Here is an 18,934-nt window from a genome sequence, read left to right as displayed (position 1 = left end):
ATAAAATCAGTTCTAAAGGAAAGTCACATCAGTGTGAGGTCCACTTATTGTAGGCACGTTTAATTCTTGGCTGTTTGTGAATTTGTGTATGCTAGTGCATCTATAACCAATCACTGAATCTAATGTCACAGTCAGGGGCGGACTTAACATATAAGCGAGGTAAGCAGCCCGGGGAATCAGGGGGCCCTATCTGATATTGGCGAAACATATTTGCAGTATTGAGCAATGTCGCCAATCACAGACATATCTGTTGGTTTCTTGAATGCAATGACCAGAATCTTTAAGTTGCAATCCACTCAGTTTTTGTATAGTTATGAGTTCTGCAAGCTCGGGAATCCTCTCATTATAAGTTTAGCTACGATGTAAATAAGAGATTGATTGTGCAGTGTAGAGAGTTTATTAATGGAATGTCGTGAGATCGCAATGAACTGAAGTGAATGACAGCTTTTAGTGATTATAGACGGAGCGCTCTTTGCACGCATTCTAGGCTGTCTTGACTAGTCTTGATGGGTCAAAACAACTCTCTTTTGTGCTTTTCCTAGGTGTGCCAGTTGCACGAATGCAATGACTGGAGATTTTTGCTAATAATAGATTATATTTTCGATTTGTTTCCAGGCAAACCATATGCCTTCAGAACACTTGGAAAATGGAATGAGTTGCATGGGATAATTTTATTTTTGTAAAAAGACTGAAAAAGTTTACTATTTATGAAATGGACAAGTGCAAGTTTTTATTTTTCTTTAATAATGTCTTCTTTTGTGATCCATAAAGTATATAAGGTAGGCTAATATGGCTTTAGGTTGACTAATAACTGATTGTGAAGGGATAAATGAACTATGACGTATGAGGGCGAGCAAGCAAAATAATAGTTAGGTGTAAAAGAGTTATAGTTATAGTGTTGGGGCCCCATACCTGGAATTTGCTTAGGGCTCCCAAATCACTAAGTCCGCCCCTGGTCACAGTCAATGATTTAATCTTGCACCTGATTTTTATTTGATCCACAATGGCTCTAGTCACTCATAAGGAATGTGATTGTCAGAACTTTTATCCATATCGCTGAACGTTTTTCCCTGTCTCACATGATCAGCTACTCCCTCTGCCCCATACGGCATCAGTCTGCTGAACTGCAATGGATCCTCCATGACCCTGGCCTGGAAAAGCCCCAAAAACACAGGCGGCTCTAAGATCACATCTTACTACCTGGACAAACGTGAGGCGGAATCAGTCGACTGGAAGGAGGTTAGCCCCAATCCGGCTGTCCACAGGACCTTCACGGTACGCTCTCCATGAATATATTTCTTAATATCTATTCAAGAATTTATTTGAAAGCTATCTTTATCTTTGGAATAAAAAAAATTATTCTAAATTTGTACCATTATTGTGTTTTCTGGATTGATCTGTATTTTTAACATCTGGATCCAGGTGGAGAATCTGACCAGTGGAGTTTTCTACGAGTTCAAGGTTCAGGCTGCTAACTTGGCCGGAGTTGGCCTGCCATCTGAGCCCAGCAAAGCTTTTGCCTGTGAGGCCTGGGAAATGGCTGAACCTGGTCAGTACCCTGTTTACTGTCAGCATAAAGCAAAAGACATAGGGCCAGTTTTAATAAACAGGGCAAATTAGCACGTAAATCCAAAACAGCGCCGATGGGTGTGGAAATTTCTGCGGGTGATTTACTAACAACGCGCAAATTAAAGAACACAGACGCAACATCTCATTTACATATCGACCAGCGCAATATACCAAGCGCAGTGCAAATTAGCATAGTCGCAAATTAAGAAATAAAGAAGCCACAGTACATTGAAAAGAATCGAATCCAGCAACAATAATTGTAGTTTAAAATAGTTTAAGACATGCTTTTTTGGACGTTAAATAATGACGCAAATACCAGTAATTTGACGAGCGCAAACGTTAGCAAATCTAGTTGTGTGATTCATTGAATGCTCCCATAAATTTTGTGTCTGAAAGGGAAACTCCTCCAAATGCATATTCAATAAGGTCAGCGCAAATACAACTGTGTCCACGCCTTTTCGTTACTGCACGTCTTTGGTAAAACCTGACAGTAATATTTTAACGCCAAAAGACGGTTTGCGCTGGCACAAGCTGTTAGTAAAACAGGCCCCTAGAATCTAAAGGTGAAAAAATAATAACTGCACTGAGATTAACATCAACAGCTCCTGTCATCGTTATTCATAGGTTGCCTTGAAAATTTAATAAGTTGCAGATTATTTAAAATGTAATAAGTAATATGCTTTATTAAAGGGTTACTCCACCCCAAAATGAAAATGTTGTCATTAATCACTTACCCCCATGTCGTTCCAAACCCGTAAAAGCTTAGTTCGTCTTCGGAACACAATTTAAGATATTTTGGATGAAAACCGGGAGGTTTGTGACTGTCCCATTGACTGCCAAGTAAATGACACTGTCAAGGCCCAGAAAAGTAAATTGTGTTCCGAAGACGAACAAAGCATTTACGTGTTTGGAACGACATGTGGGGTAAGTGATTAATGACAAAATTTTCATTTTGTGGTGGAGTAACCCTTTAAAGTAATGTAACTGATTACATCTAATTACTTTTTGATTACTTTTTTAGATTTCTAATGAATGTTTTCAACTGTTAACCATTTTGAGACATTGAAAGCAGGCAGGGTTAACCTTACAGTAAGACTCAGCACTAATTACTGTCAGACTTTCAAAATCCTTCTTCACGTGAATTTTAAAGCACAGCCACCACAAAACCAAACTTAAGCACATCTTTTTCATTTGAGATCATTCTGAGGTTAAATACAGATTTAAAATCATAACAAGAAACCGTTTAATAGCTATGATACTGTTTTTGAAATCAAATCTTTGCATAGCTATGACAGGAAAGAATGGCATCTAACAATGCCTTGGGAAAAGCAGTTAATCTAAAAAATAAAGCATATACATAAACCCAGATGGGAAATAAAACAGTTAAGCATGTGTCCTATTCTGTGTCCTTAACTCCTGAAAGATTGGCGTTTCATATTTTAAAGCAGTCAATGCAATATGGGAAAGAAATTAATCATATCTGTATATGTGTTCAAATATTCAGATCTAACCCCGTTTGTAATCATTAACATTTTCATAATTAACTGTAACAGATTAGTCAGCACTGGTCATATATGGAGGTTGCACAGCAGAAAATACCATCTTGTCTGAATTCATAATTCCTCTCTTTGTCATCAGGCCCAGCGTATGACATTAGATTCTGGGAGGTGCGTGACACCTCTGTCCTGGTGCAGTGGAAGCCCCCTGTGTACAGCGGAGATTGTCCCATCACTGGCTACTTTGTGGACATGGCAAAGAAGGGCTCATCAGATTTTGCCGCTGTGAATGCTGAGCCAATTGGGCATTGCTACTTAAAGGTGTCACACAAAACCCTAATTTTGTTGCAAAACTCTATTGATAGGAGCATGTATGTGAAATGTGAAATACATATTCAGATGTTTATACACTGATCTGCAGGTGGCTGGACTAGAGACTGGAGTGTCATATGTGTTCAGAGTGCGGGCTGTGAATGCTAAAGGTGTTGGAAAAGCCTCAGATGTGTCCGATCCTGTATGTGCAAAAGCGCTGCCAGGTAACTGCAATACTGTATTATTATTAACTGTAAGCACTCATTAACAATAGGGCTTCAACAAACCATTTTGATTCTTTATAAATTGGATTAATTTAACAATTACCGATAATTTAACAATTAACGATTATTTCACAGATTATAATAATCAAAACCGTACAGAGCTAGATTAAGCTTTAATCTATACAAATCAAACTATCACTTTAATTTAATAATGTTTTTTTTATTTATTGTTGTTGCATTCACTAATAAAAAGATTTTATCTTTAGTTTGCTCCACAATGGATAGCTGCTTTATAACAGAAAATCAAGCTGTAATTCTAACTTTGTGCTACTGTAAATCTGCTTGCTTTTAATCAATCTATTGTATAAAGCACTATATAAATAAACGTGACGTGACTTGAGTGCCAATTGCACAGCTCATGCAAAAATATACACATCGCTATGATTAGATGCTTTCTTAACTGCTGTTTTCTCACCGCTGTCAGTTTTGTTTTGTTTATTTCTTTATTGAGAGGAAAGCATGCAACACACGGCTGCCTTTACACTCTGGCTCTTATAAGTGCCGTGTTTTTCTTCTTCTCTTGAATTGCATCTGGGAGGGCTGAATTACAGTTTTGTGCAACAGCTCCACATTGGTTAAACCGCCTTATTGCTGACTTTTTTTTTTGATAATGTTGACTAATCATTTCAGCCCTAATACACATCCATTCTTTAACATAAAAAAAATTGTTCCAAACCTTCTTGCTTGGAATATAAAAGATGTTTAGCAGGATGCCCGAGCTGCTGTTTCCCATACAGTGAAAGCAAATAGGGTCACCTTTCACTGAATGGTAAAAAGTGGATTATGATAGATAAAACTCCTTATTTTTATATTATTTTGCATTATTTTTAAGGTACAAAGGAGATTGTATGTGGTGTGGATGAAGAAACCGGAGACATTTTCTTAAACTTTGAAGCTTGTGAAGTTTCCGAGACCTCTAAGTTCACATGGTCAAAGTCCTACAAAGAAATCACTGAATCAAGCAGGGTCTCCATCACATCCTCTGGAAGACAGTATGTCTGCTCTGTGTGGATTTTGTCATTTATTCAACCCAATCTCAAGAATTTTTAAGTATCGTGCAAGTGAATGACTAGTGTAAAAACGTATGATTTGTGGGTAAAATATCACCACCAAGGTCAAAAGATTATACACAAATGTACAAATGAGATTCATATGAAATTGCAATCAGTTTATCAAATTGTGACCCTGGAGCACAAAACCAGTCTTAAGTCGCTGGGGTATATTTGTAGCAATAGCCAAAAATACATTGTATGGGTCAAAATTATCCATTTTTCTTTTATGCCAAAAATCATTAGGATATTATGTAGAGATCATATTCCATGTAGATATTTTGTAAATTTCTTACTGTAAATATATCAAAACTTAATTTTTGATTAGTAATATGCATTGCTAAGAACTTCATTTGAAAACTTTAAAGGTGATTTTCTCAGTATTTAGATTTTTTTGCACCCTCAGATTCCAGATTTTCAAATAGTTGTATCTCGGCCAAACATTGTCCGATCCTAACAAACCATACATCAATGGAAAGCTTTATTCAGCTTTTTATTATTTTTTCAGCTTTCAGATGATGTATAAATCTCAATTTCTAAAAATTTACACTTATGACTAGTTTTGTGGTCCAGGGTCATAATTGTAAAATACTTACAAATTGCCATGAGACTGTGTTGCATATAATAAAGTTCTGTAGCAAAGTGCAATAAATTAACGAGCTGCGTTGTGTTCTGTCAAGCTCTAAGCTGACATTTGTAAACGCTGAGGAAGGGGATTTGGGCGTCTACTCTGTCGCAGTGACTGACACAGATGGAGTTTCTTCCAGTTACTCCGTCAATAAAGAAGGTCAGAGATTGGGTTTAAATTTCTCTTTCTTTATTTACTTATGAAGAAGTTCAATTAATATGATACCTGTTTTCTTTTACAGAGCTCAAGAAAATGCAGGAGCTGAGCTACAGCATCAAACATCCCAGTGAGTTTGTTCATGAATGTTTTTGGTCGTCATTTCTTGAGAATCTTAAGAATGATTTGGTGTTTAAATGAATAACTTTTTACTTTTTTATCAGTTGTTCCACTGAAGACGGAGCTGAATTATGAGATTCTAGAGAAGGGTCACGTGCGGTTCTGGGTACAGGCTCTGAAGTTGTCCTCCTCTGTCAACTACAGGTTCATCGTCAACGATAAAGCCATCACGAGTGCTGAGGTATAAGCCAGCACTTCACTGCTGTCATGATATATGACAGTGTTTCCCAAAAACCTTTAAACCATTTACTGTTTTAATTTAGGAGGAAAAAAATAAATAATAATAATTATTATTATTTACAAATAATAATACATTTACAAATAATAACCAAAATTAGCCAGTTATTTATTATTTTTATTATTAATTGAAATAAATTATAATAAATACAAAAACGACAAATAATTAATAAACTTAGGCTAGTATTATTAATATTGTTGTTGATGTTGTTCTTTACAAATTATTATATATTTACCAATAATAACCACATTTTTTTATTATTTATTAGTTTTATTTACTGTTTTTATTATTTAAAAATTAATTATAATGAATAATAAAAATCTAAATTTTAAACGAATAACTAATAAAAATAGGCAATTGTTGACATTATTATTATTAATATTATTTACAAATAATAATCAAAATCAGCCAGTTATTATTTATTAGAATTATTATTTAAAAATTAATTATAAATAATAAAAAACTACAAATTATTAATACAATTAGGCTATTGTGATTAATGTTGTTGTTGTAGATCTTTACAAATAATTATATATTTACAAATAATAAACAAAACTAGTTGTTATTTATTAGTTTTATTTACTATTTTTATTTAATTATATATAAAAAAAATATATACATAATTTTTAAACAAATAAATATTATTTATTCGTTTTATTTACTATTTTTAATTATAAAAAAATAATAGAAAATTAAAAGATTAAATACTTGATCAAAACAGGCAATTGTTGACATTATTATTATTATTAGTAGTAGTAGTATCATTAAAGTCACAATTAAAACCCTTGGTAAAATTATATTTACAATTATTGCACTGTGTGTTTAGGGTTGCAAAATCAGCCATGATGTTTCTACCGGAATCATCCAGATGACTATTGAGCACTTCACCAAGGCCAATGAAGGCACTTACACCATTCAGATCCACGATGGCAAGGCCAAAAGCCAAAGCTCACTGGTTCTTGTGGGAGATGGTAAGGGCTTAACAGTGTCTAAAAGTAAAAGTCCAGTCGCAGTGCTGTTGTGGGAGAAGTACAGAACTATAAAAACTCTGTGAGCAAATGTTCTTTTCTAATCTTAGCATTCAAAGTTGCTCTGAAAGAAGCTGAGTTCCAGAGAAAAGAGCACATCAGGAAACAAGGTTTGTGAAGCAACGTAAATTCGACAAAAGTGACAAACTTGTACCCCATATTGTCAGCATTGTTTGTAATATGCGGTCAGTTTTCATTTATTAATCTGTTATATTATTCTGGTTCTCTCAGGCCCTCACTTCTCAGAATACCTGTCTTTCCATGTGACGGATGACTGCACAGTAATGCTTGTGTGCAAGGTAAATGCATCCCAGCATTTTAAGGACTATTTAACATTGATAGCAGAGTCTCATATCATTATCCTTGCCATATGTTTACACTGTAGCTGGCCAATGTGAAGAAAGAGACAACATTTACCTGGTTTAAAGAGGATGAAGAAATTACTGTTGATGTTCCACCAAACCCAATGTCTGGATCTTGCTCTCTTCCAATCCCCATGGTATGATAACCGGCGCTTCAGAGATCAAACTTTAGAAAGCATTAACATAAATGCAGCAGCCTATTAATAAATGCAATATTTAGCTTACTTTGTTTTTATTGTAACTATTTTCTGTTTCAACAGTTCTCCAGAAAAGACCAGGGAATTTACAAAGCTGTACTGGGCGATGACCGTGGAAAAGACACTTCTGTCTATGATATTTCTGGCAAAGGTAACGATATGTATTTCATTACTATATGTGTTATATATACCCAGCTGTTTAAAGATTTGTGGTCGCAAAAATGCAGCAGGGACACATTAAATTGATCAAAAGTAGCAGGAAAGACTTTTACATTGTTTTCACAGAAATATCATGCAGCACAGCTTTTGTTTTCAGCATAAGAAGAAATGTTTCTTGATCAGCATATTAGAATGATTTATGATCACTAAGACTGGATTAATGGCCACTGAAAATTCAGCTTTGCATCACAGTAATAAATTACATTTTAAAATATATTAAAATAGAAAACGGATATTTTAAATGATCATAATCCTTCACAATATTACTTTTTACTGGATTTTTGGTCAAATAAATGCCACCTTGGTGAGCATAAGATTCCCCAAACTTTTAAGTAGTAGTGTGTATATAGACACATTAGAATAAAAAAATGTATAAATAAACACTATTTGTCATGATTATTCATTTTTTATTCTCTTTTTTTTCAGTGTTTGAGGATATCATCAATGCCATCGCCAGTATTGCTGGTATGTTGGTTATTCTCTTCTAATTTTATGAACATTAGATTCACCTCCATTTTTCAGATCCATTTAAAAATATTATCACTATTGTAGTTTGAATGTTTTGTGTGTTTCGTTACAGGTTCCTCCGCCTCTGACTTGGTTCTTCAGTGCACACCAGAGGGTATCAGACTGCAATGCAACATGAAGTACTACACAGAGGAGATGAAAACTAGCTGGTTTCATAGGTACATTCACATAAAGAGAGGCCAACCATATGTTCAGGCTCAGAATATACAAATCAGATGATAATGGAATTATATGAGGCATTATATGATAATATAAGCTTGAGATCAGAAGAGGAGTATGTATCGTGTTTGGTGGGTTGTAGCCAAAGTGAGTGACTTTCTTTTGTTGTTCTGGCTTCAGAGAGAGTAAGATCTCCTCCTCAGAGAAGATGAGAATCGGAGGCACATCTGAGGTGGCTTGGATGCAGATCTGTGAGCCCACAGATAAGGAAAAGGGTCATTATACCATTGAGATTCATGATGGGATAAAATCACACTCTCGCACCTTTGACCTTTCTGGACAAGGCAAGTGGAAGCTGGACTGCTGAATGCTGTTGGCTCAGAATTTGACATAAAAATAAACATTAAATAGATTAAAAATTCTGTATGCATACAAATACTTGAATGCACATTTTCTGTGATTAAAATACATTTTTATATTTTAAAAATGGAAGGGTTATAAAACTTATCAAATAATGGGGGGGGGGGGGTAATTTTCTTTGTCATGGAAACATTTATTTGTTGTGGAATCTTTTATAATGTGTTACTTACTTCTTGTAATGTGTTCCTTCATTCGGACAGCATACACTGATGCCTATGCAGAGTTCCAGAGACTTAAGTAAGAGAATCTCCATTGCTTTTTATTTTTATTTATTGCAGTTTATTCTCTAAATAAACAACTTTTGTGTTTTTTTTTTTTGTTGTTTTGCTTTTAGTTTTTTTTCTTAAAGGGATAGTTCACCCAAAAATGCAAATTCTGTAAAGAGGTCATCGGATGCTAAATTCACTTTTCAAGTTGTTTGAACATAAATGTGTGTTGGAAGTGTGTGTACACATCCATCCTATAATGATAAAAATCCACCCAATGTTTTTTTTTAAATCCCTATTTTAAGTCACCTTTATTTATATAGCGCTTTTAACAATAAAAATTGTGTCAAAGCAACTGCACAATATCAAAATAGGAAAATAGTGTGTCAATAATGTAAAATGACAAGATTAAACACAAAATGTTCAGTTAAAGGCATTTCATTATTGAATTCAGTGATGTCATCGTCCAGCTCAGTTCAGTTTAAATAGTGTTTTTGCAGTCAGTCGACGATATCGCTGTAAATGAAGTGTCCCCAACTAAGCTAGCCAGAGGCGACAGCAGCAAGGAACCAAAACACCATCGGTGACAGAATGGAGAAAAAAAACCTTGGGAGAAACTAGGCTCAGTCGGGGGCCCAGTTCTCCTCTGGCCAAACGAACCAGCAGTTTGTTCCAACTGCAGCAAAGTCAGATTGTAAGGGCTCAACTGGTTCCAGTGGTCTTTTCCAGGTGGCGGGGTCCTCACTGGGGATCTGTCTCTGGGGCTCATCTAGGTGTCCTGGTCAATTTTAAAATGTTAAAATCCCCTTTCTCAAATCAGGCTGTTCTGAATGACGTAGTTCTGTACAAACCCCTCTCACGATAGTTGATTGACAAGACCGTCTTACCTTAGACCCGCCTGAGTGAACTGAGTGAGCTGTAAACAGTCCGACCGCTATCGACTCCGGTGCAGGGGAAGACAAGAATGTCTTTGATTAAGCGATTGAGGTGTTTTGTTGTTGGATATAATAATGAATATAGCAGTCATCATTTACTCCCGACATCTGAGCCGCTGAAGATGCAGAGGATTAACGTTACTTTCGATTTGAAGTGAATGCGCCGATCCCCGATCTGCCTAAATGCGTCTATGTTCGCGCAAATCATTTGTGATCCTGCTTCATCTACAGAAGAATTGAGTATAACATTTTTTTATGAATCTTTGCAAATCGCCTTTTCCTAATAACGTGCTAGTTAGCCAGTTTCGCGGCTAAAGTAAACAGTACTGCTCGTCACCCCACGGAAGAGAGGGGCGGGGTGAGCAGAGCTCATTAGCATTTAAAGCAACATGGATTAAAAAACGGCTTGCTGAAAACAGAGCTGATTTTGACAGGTAAAGAAGGTGTTTTTTATACTACCATTGAGAAAGTTTAACCAAAGTATGTTATAAACTTTTCATTAAGACCCTAAAGAATCTTATCATTTTGTGGAAAATGGGCATCCGATGACCCCTTTAATTACTCACCCTCATGTCGTTCCAAACCCATAAGACTTTTGTCCATCTCACACAAATCAAGACATTTTTGATGAAATTCAAGAGCTTTCTGGACCTCCATAAACAGCAAGCAAACAGGGTCATAAAGTTCTCTGATTTCATCAGAAATACCTTAATTAATATGAACAAAGCTCTTACAGTTTGGAACGACACGAGAGTGAGCAATTAATGATAGAATTGTCATTTTTGGGTGAACTCTCCCTTTAAGGATCAGCTCAAAAATAGAGCCAAACACTCATATTTTCTCTCTTTCTTTATTTCATCAGAGCTGCTGCCTTTGCTGAGAAGAGTGAGTATTTCCGAGAACTGCTTAAATGCAACATTAATAGGGCTCTAATCCGGTTCATATTAATGCATACTTGAACTCAGGCAGTATAATGGAGTGTAAAGCTTTGTACAATGAAAATAATCTCATTAAATCATTTTAGGAATGTGTACACATGCCAGAATTATGACCCAAATTTTCATACAAATGGAAGTAACCTATTTATTATTAAATCAGTGTCATTTTTACTAAAAACTATGAATTCTTTTGATTTACTTAAGTTGGAAATAGTGTCCAAATGTGTTATATGAACTATTTGCGTTCTGTAGATCGTGGTAGAGTGGTAGGTGGCCTGCCAGATGTTGTCACCATTATGGAAAAGAAGGTAGTGTATCTTTTACTTTTCCCACATGAGGTGTTCCTATATGATGGATTGATTCATAGTACATCTGCACATACTTTGTGACCTTTCCCCTCTGCAGAGCCTGAGTCTTACTTGCACAGTGTGGGGTGACCCCAACCCAGAGGTCACCTGGTTTAAGAACGAGCAGGAAGTTGTGTCCAGTGACCGCTTCAAGATCACCTTCGAGGGCGGCAAGTTTTCCAGCCTCACTATAAATAGTGTGCACGTGGAAGATTCTGGAAAGTACAGCATCAATGTACGGAACAAGTACGGAGGTGAATTCGTGGAGATCACAGTTAGCGTCTACAAGCAAGGTGAAGATATCCCTGAGCCCAAACTGGGACAGATGTCCAAGCCTGTCGCAACCCCCAAGCCAGCTACACCCGCGCCACAGTCCACAAAGACCCCTACGCCCTCCGTGAAGTCCCGAACCCCTACTCCACCTCCGTCTGTGAAATCTCCTACTCCAACTCCAGCTCCTAAATCACCCACCCCACCCAGATCCATGAGATCCCCCACCCCGCCAAGATCCGTGAGATCCCCCACCCCTACTAAGAAGTAACTAGTAAACTATGGCTTATAGAATCTGAAGATACATGAAGTATTGATAGAGTTGATGTATAGTCTGAAGTTGATCTGTTTTAGTTTGCTGCAGTAGTCTCCAAATCAGGATCTGTCACTGGTACAACGGCGAGGTTAAAAATACTTACTGTAAAATATCTGAGGGAAGTCCTTTAAGATCAGCTTTAGACTCCAATGTACCAGTTTTCATCTCTGAAATAGAGTCAAAAAAATAGGAAGATTGTGTTTTATGTATTGCTTTCACAGCCAAACGATAAGAAAGTTGCTGAAGTGCTGTTGGGCCGGTCAAAATCATCACAAAGGCCACCACTTTCTTATCTGTCTTTGTTCTGTACCCTCCAAATGCTTGTTGGTGCCAATAAAAATCAGCCATCTCCTCTCTGGAGTGGACCTTCAGTAGTCTGAGTTGAATTTGTCTCAATAGGTCATTCTAAGTTAATTTGATTGAGTGTATTTTGGTTGTTTCTATTTAATGTAGCAAAAGCCATCATAAAGTATGAGAGCAAGTAATGTTGCATTCTAATTTCTCTGTATTGTTGTTTCCAGCATTACTTCTGAAGTTTGTCTACTTTAGATTTTAAACTATTTAGGCCCATTAATGCTGTAAATGAAATCAGTCAGACAGTCTGCAGCTGATATCAGTCAGTTGTGTAGTTTTATTTTGAAACCTTGTTTGCAATGAAGGTATTATTTGTCTTTAATACAAAGTTCTTTGTTTAATACCAAATCAAAGGGACATTAAATTTATATCCTTGGATTCAAATACACAAATATCATTCAGCATATTCAGAAGTTAAATAAAATACTCAAGTCCCTTGTTCTTGTCGGCATCCTGCTCTTCCGTCTCAATCTCTACACGCTTCATGGCAATAAAATACTGCACAAAGGGCTCTCCCAGCGCACTATGAATCACGCTGTCCTCTGCCAGAGCCACTAAAGCATCGTCCAATTTAACAGGGACCGGGAACTGTTTCTGCTGACCTGGAGCTTTGCTTAGAAGATGTTCGGCATTTAGATTACGTCTAATACCGTCCAGTCCTGCTGCTATCGTGGCCGCCAACACAATGTATGGATTGGCCATCGCTGACCCCAGCTTGTTATCGATGTGAGTCTCGCGTCCACCATGAATTTTCACATTGAAGGCGCAGCTGTTGTCGTTGCAGCCGCATGTGGCGTAAAGAAGGTTCTTGGAATTTGTATTGCCTTTGGAAAGCTGGTTTCGACAGCTGATCCCTGGAGCCAAGAGGCAGCTCAAAGCGGCTGAGTGCTGGAGAAGACCTGAGAGCCACTTTCTCCCGATCTCCGAAAGTTCCCCGTTGCCCGAGTGGAAAAGGCTTCTTCTACCGCTGGCATCCCAAAGGCTGTGGGAGAGTAAGCCGGAATTGTGGATGCTGTCGTCTGTGAAAAAGGTGGCGATATAATCAAACTTCCTGGCCATCTCTTTGATTCCTGTGCGGAAGGTGAAGGCGCTATCGGCGGCGTCGATTCCAAACCTCGGTTTGAAGCAGATCTCCATCTGTCCTGGTCCGTTTGCAGATGAGAAGCTCTCAACGTCAACTCCCATGCAGTACATCCCTCTGACTAGCTGCTGCAGGAAGGGTAGATCGTAGTTGCTCAACAGTGTGGTGGCAGGGAAGAACACAGCTTTAGGTCCCACTCGTTCAGGGGCCCCGAAGATGCAGCATTCATACGTGAAGGACGAGTGGATAGAGAATCCCATGCTCTGGAGTTGGCCGATCATCTGCTTGGCTATGAAGCGGGGTGATGTTCGCAGTGGCACACCAGTGATCGTGCAGGGGTCACAGATAAGACGAGCTGTCTGGTCCGCCCAGGGAAGGATTTGGAACGTGGAGAGATCTGCGACCAGGAGGACATCACTGCTGAAGTTGGCTGCGCTTGGATGATCAACTTCGTTGACTTTGGGGCTTAGGGTTAACTCCAGGTAGCTTCTCGGCATGGGGATGCCATATACTGCTTTTTCCTGTAATGTCAATAATGAGTAATATTACCGAGTACGTTTTACCACTATTTTCAAAAAGACTAGACTTTACACTAAACGTGTATTGCTAACATTACCGCTGCTGTAAGCAATGTTAGTTGTCTTGAAAGTTTTTAGTAATCCTGAAGACCTTGATTATCTGGATCAGGTGGTTTGGAGCTAAACTGTGCAGAGCATGCGGCCCTCCAGGAATTGAGTTTGATTCCTAGACTTGATCCCTTATGCAGAGTTGCTTAATAAATATATCTTTGTTTTACAGCAAAAAAGTAAAAAAACAATAAATAAATGTATAAATACACTTTTAAAAGTTATGTTGGATTTCAAAACATTGCATACAGCAGCGAAAATTGTACCATTACAATGTATTGACTCAATAAGAGGTATTTAAAATATTTACATGAAAGAATCGAGCTGGAACTGTCTTGGACCGGGACACGCCATGAAGATCAGTGGCCTCAAAGCGAACAAAGCTTATGTTCTCCCGGGCAATTTGCTGCTTTATGTGCTCAACATCAGAAATGAAGCTTTGAGATGCAAAAGAGAGTGCTTGTGACCTCTCATTGTCTGTTGGAAATATGAAATAATAGACAGATAGATGAGCAAGTTTAAGTAAATGTGTTAGATTGAGACAACCGTAAATCATCTTTCTGACCTGAGTGTGATGTTCCAGCTTCTTCCCAGTGGGACATCTCAGCCGTGGGTGGACTCATACCAGAAGACCTGCCTGGAGGTCCATCGGTCATCGACGAGCCTCCAGAATCCCATCTAGAACTTCCTTCTCTGGCTCTGGATGCTCTCCTGGCTTCTGAAAGGGGCTTGAAGGTGCTGAAACTCTTAGATGGCATCTGGTCTGGCTTACAGTCCACTCTTTGACCCGGAGGGTAGCTCCTTCCTCCATCTTGCCCTTTTGCACTGAGTAGAGGGCTCTCACGCAACACGCTTTTCAGTTCGTCCAAGGTTTGTTTGGGGACACCACCCTCACCAGTTGACGGGAAATATTGCACGTTCTCCCTTCTCCATCCATGCCTGTTGGCATATTCGTCTTCTCTCGAGAGACCCTGGTACTGGGACTCACTGGAAACAGAGGGACAACGATGTGGAGGACCAATGGAAATAAGGATAGGGTCATTTGTGGGTCCTGGAATTGGTACGTTTGATGGCACTAAGGGTACAGATGTCCCTTTTCTGTCCCAGTCAGAGGAGGAAAGACGCTTCTCTCTGGAATCCGCACTCTTCTTTCTTGCACTCATATTTCCTCCATCCATCTGGTCTGGAATTTTTTCCTGTAAAATTGAAATTGATGGCTTTCAGATTGAATATAACTCACAAAACAATAACATAAAATCATAGTACCAATCCAAATGACAATTTTCAAATAATTTTAATCAACTGTACAAATTACATTTGACCATTTGTCAGAAAAAAATGAACAAATAAAAAGTAATAATAAAAAATAAATAATTTCAATTTTTAGATTTACCGTATCTCTGGATTCCTCTGATTCCTGCATAATGCTCAGTTTTTTTATGTGAATGTTTGGAAACTCATAACAAACTACTCCAAAGTCGCTCACACAACTGACTAACCGAGACTGAAACAAACCAATCTGCTCCCTTTCACCCCAACCAAATGCACGAAGCGTCCAGTCTGTTCAGTCCCACTCATCCATTGTGAGCTTTTGCACATCAGCTGTTTTCAACAGCCCACAACACATTATTCATCAAATCTCTAGAAAGATGCGGTTGTTTGACTAAAAGGTTATTTAACAGAATACCAAAGCCATTGCTTTGAATGGAAACATAAATGAGCACAGTGACATGCGCTGTTGTTGGCAAGCATATTAAACAAATAAAAGGCATACAAAAATGGCTAGAAAAAATGTATTTCTGACACACACACAAGATTTTTAAATGTATGTTATACAACGAAGATTACCTTATTGTCAATGTGAAGACAAGACAGAAATATTTAGCTCTTAATGTTGTATTCTGTGAGCACTAAGCTGTAAATATCCTATCGCACCTGGATCTTTGGGTTTGTTAAATCAGTTGTGGATTGGTCTATCCTCAAAATTGAGGCACTGTTAATATTACTAGCATTAAACAGAACACTTATTACACAATTATTATTAGTATTAGTAGTATTAATAATATTTAAAATAGCAGAATGTGAATATGAAATATGAATATAATTAAATACATACTTTCATTTTTATCTTTTATTTAATAACATTTTGAGTAAAAGCATTATTAAAACAATAATAACTATAAAATGTATAGGAAGTTTCAAATAGGAATATAATTAAACATTATTTTGTAATGTTTTATTTAATTAACTTTTTAATAAAAATAGCATTATTAACATTATTATTATTATATTTAAACTAGAATGTTTCGAATATGAATTTAATTCAAATGAACTCTTTTTAAACTTTCAATGTTTTATTAAGTACTTGTTTAAGTATTATTGTTATAAAACTTATAGGATGGGTTTAGAATATAATGCAATACCCATAATAAACATTATTTTGCAACGTTTTAATACAATTATATTATTGTTAATAATATTAATTAACATAAAAAGTATATGATATGTTTAGAATATCCATATAATAAAATACATGATAAACTGTATTTTGTAATGGTTTATTTAATAAACCTTTTAAACAGAAGTGCCATTTTATTAATAATATTAGTTTTTTGTTAAAATTTTAGGATGTGTTTAGAATAGAATGTAAATAAATTAATGATCACATTTATTTTGTAACGTTTTATTTAATAAAATACTCAATCAAATTATAATTTTAATAATAATAATAATAATAAAATAATAATTATTATTATTAATAATAATAATAATAAAATATTTTATTATTATTATTAATCGTGGTAGTAGTAGTAGTAGTAGTGCTGTTATTGATCAAATGTGTGTGTAGTTTTGTGCGTGCTTGCTTGCGTGCGCGTGCGCGTGTTGCTGGGTGCGGTTTCTTGAGTCCAGCTGTAACCGGTTACCGGAGACTCCGTCACATGCACGGCAGCGCTGTATGGTCAAACACCACACTTATTCTCCGGAGCGGCTTTATGATTAAGCTACAATCTTCAATGAGTAAGCATATTCCAGTAAGTGAAATCTTTCAACATAAAAAATATTTATGTTTTGAAGCGAATGTTGTGGTATTTAACATTAGTCTCAATCTGCGAGCTAATTAGCACCGGAGCAAAACAGGTTTTGTTGTCGACTACAGTTTATATATATAACGTTACATTATTAGGTCTGTTTTATCTTGTTGTAACCATCTACAAAACTGTACAATTGTGTGTGTTCATAAAGATTGGATTTTACAGCTATAACATCGTTGAAATAATTAAATCGCTTGGTGACGGTGTTAGCTTAAGTTAGCCTCGCAGCTAACTTACATTGGTGGGAACTGGGCACGACGTTTCGCTCTTATTTCACTTTAATTAATTTAAAACGTGAATCAAAGTATGTGTCTAGAAAGAGAGTTCGTGTTGAGTTTTTGTTGAACACGAGCTTCACACGAGTCTTTGTGTCAGCCCTGATTAATTTGCATATCCAATTTTTTTTGGATATTAAAATCCGTTTTTGTTCAGTATAAAACATTATTATATCGGTTGTAGAGTTCAAATATTTCACCACCTTTCAAACCGTGACCAAATGCAAATTTTATCCGTTTTATTGGAGGCCTTTGCACTTGATTTCCATAAAGACACGAAAAATAACTCAACCAACCATCTGTGCCTTTCATTTGATTTACATGTAGATTGAAGTTACTACTAACGTTACATGAGGTTTTAAAGTGATTTGCTAGAGAGGCTTAGCATGTGGTAATCCCGAGAAACGTGTGTGTCCTCACGGGACTGATATGAAGACTTCAGCCTTTCCTCTGAAACAATGACCCACTTCCCGCGCATTGACTCGAGTCATGTGTTTGAGGGAGATAGTGTTGCTTTTCATGCTATTATGAATACTCTGATTCAGGACTTGTATGTATGTGAATGTGAGATTATAACACTGATATTGGCTGCTGATTGGTCGGTGAAGAGCGTCATCATCTATTCATAATCTATTTATCAGATTGTCTGAAAAAAATTCATAAAAAAAAACAATTGTGTAAAGTGTTTTTAATTATCACATGTGTTTAGGGGGAAAATGATGCACCTTCTCAAGAATTTTATTTTATTTGATATAAAATCTTGTTCATGCACTTTGTAATTCTTTGTCGATATACATATTTGTTTGACACATGTTTGTGAATTCTGCTTGTCAAGTAAAATGATGTAGTGGCTGCTGGAATAGATGAGGTTTGGCCAAAACTACAGAATTGTGATAGTTTTTATGTCAGTAAGAATAGATTGAAAAATAATAAGTGTGTATATATATATATATATGTGTGAAATATATAATTTGTGACAAGTTGATAATATAGTTATATAGTTAATTGTAATTTTTTATATATGTAATAATATATAGTTAATAGTATGAATGACGTAGTAGCATCATTGACATGGATGGTTAGTAACAGTGATGTTTTGCCATGAATTAGTTCATTTTTCTTGTTTAATGTTTGAAGAAAAAAAAATGTTGCACGCATATAAAATTATAAACTTAAATTAGGAATTGGCAGAAAATGCTTTTTTAGACTTAAATTTAACAAATTAAGTTATAAAATAATATATAATATATGTAAATAGAAAAACCCTTTTGTATAATATATTAATTTAGGCAAGGACGGATAGAAATGCACTACTGGCCCAGTTGGACAAGCAGAAAAATGGCTGGTTTAAATCAGGACGGGAGAGAGAAATGAAGTCCTGTGCCCTGACCGCGTGTGCTTATGTTCTTGTGTCCTTGCAGCAGTTCTGTGGTGTTTTGGGTCACACATTTATGGAGTTTCTGAAGGGCAGTGGCGACTACTGCCAGGCTCAGCACGGCGTTTATGCAGAGAAGTGAACGGACGGCCTTGCTACCTCATCAGAAGAGAGACTTGTGTTACAGTTTTAACGTTGGCGGGATCGGGCTTGGAGATCGGGCGTCCACAGTGGTCGGCAGTTCTGGATGGGGTAAAAAAATCTTTTGAAGTTCACTGCCCTCGCCGGCCCTAC

General features: G+C 36.7%; 3 protein-coding genes across 7 annotated transcripts in view; 2 read left to right on the top strand and 1 right to left on the bottom strand.

The window, feature by feature from the left end:
• Positions 1–12,641, top strand: part of LOC306855316 (myomesin-2-like) — a gene marked incomplete at its 5' end in the record, with an annotated part of 28,671 nt that extends 16,030 nt beyond the window's left edge. For all 5 annotated transcript variants that reach the window (XM_079393908.1, XM_079393910.1, XM_079393911.1 and 2 more), the window contains 20 exons: positions 1,088–1,275; positions 1,423–1,549; positions 3,208–3,386; positions 3,487–3,601; positions 4,494–4,653; positions 5,391–5,497; positions 5,580–5,624; positions 5,719–5,855; positions 6,739–6,883; positions 6,991–7,050; positions 7,172–7,239; positions 7,326–7,439; positions 7,563–7,650; positions 8,145–8,183; positions 8,299–8,404; positions 8,586–8,749; positions 9,026–9,062; positions 10,829–10,851; positions 11,157–11,212; positions 11,310–12,641. In XM_079393908.1, coding sequence (XP_079250034.1) covers positions 1,088–1,275; positions 1,423–1,549; positions 3,208–3,386; positions 3,487–3,601; positions 4,494–4,653; positions 5,391–5,497; positions 5,580–5,624; positions 5,719–5,855; positions 6,739–6,883; positions 6,991–7,050; positions 7,172–7,239; positions 7,326–7,439; positions 7,563–7,650; positions 8,145–8,183; positions 8,299–8,404; positions 8,586–8,749; positions 9,026–9,062; positions 10,829–10,851; positions 11,157–11,212; positions 11,310–11,792 — 2,441 coding nt within the window. In that variant the 3' untranslated portion in view covers positions 11,793–12,641. The remainder of the gene's footprint in view (positions 1–1,087; positions 1,276–1,422; positions 1,550–3,207; positions 3,387–3,486; positions 3,602–4,493; positions 4,654–5,390; positions 5,498–5,579; positions 5,625–5,718; positions 5,856–6,738; positions 6,884–6,990; positions 7,051–7,171; positions 7,240–7,325; positions 7,440–7,562; positions 7,651–8,144; positions 8,184–8,298; positions 8,405–8,585; positions 8,750–9,025; positions 9,063–10,828; positions 10,852–11,156; positions 11,213–11,309) is intronic.
• On the bottom strand, positions 12,606–15,321 carry LOC306855324 (lengsin-like; the record flags this gene model as incomplete). Its single annotated transcript, XM_079393930.1, has 4 exons — positions 12,606–13,793; positions 14,209–14,375; positions 14,464–15,094; positions 15,292–15,321. The coding sequence occupies 4 exons, from the start codon at positions 15,319–15,321 to the stop codon at positions 12,606–12,608; spliced, it is 2,016 nt and encodes a 671-aa protein (XP_079250056.1).
• A 1,475-nt stretch (positions 15,322–16,796) lies between these two features.
• Positions 16,797–18,827, top strand: LOC306855345 (uncharacterized protein). The gene is made up of 2 exons (XM_079393963.1): positions 16,797–16,930; positions 18,687–18,827. Exons 1-2 carry the CDS (start codon positions 16,838–16,840, stop codon positions 18,780–18,782), a joined length of 189 nt encoding a protein of 62 aa, XP_079250089.1. The 5' UTR covers positions 16,797–16,837; the 3' UTR covers positions 18,783–18,827.
• Positions 18,828–18,934: the final 107 nt, after the last annotated feature.

The sequence above is a fragment of the Barbus barbus genome, assembly GCF_936440315.1.
Source record: "Barbus barbus genome assembly, chromosome: 35".
Taxonomy (NCBI): Eukaryota; Metazoa; Chordata; class Actinopteri; order Cypriniformes; family Cyprinidae; genus Barbus; species Barbus barbus.
Note: the sequence above shows the minus strand (reverse complement) of the source record. Positions and strands in the feature narration are given on the sequence as shown.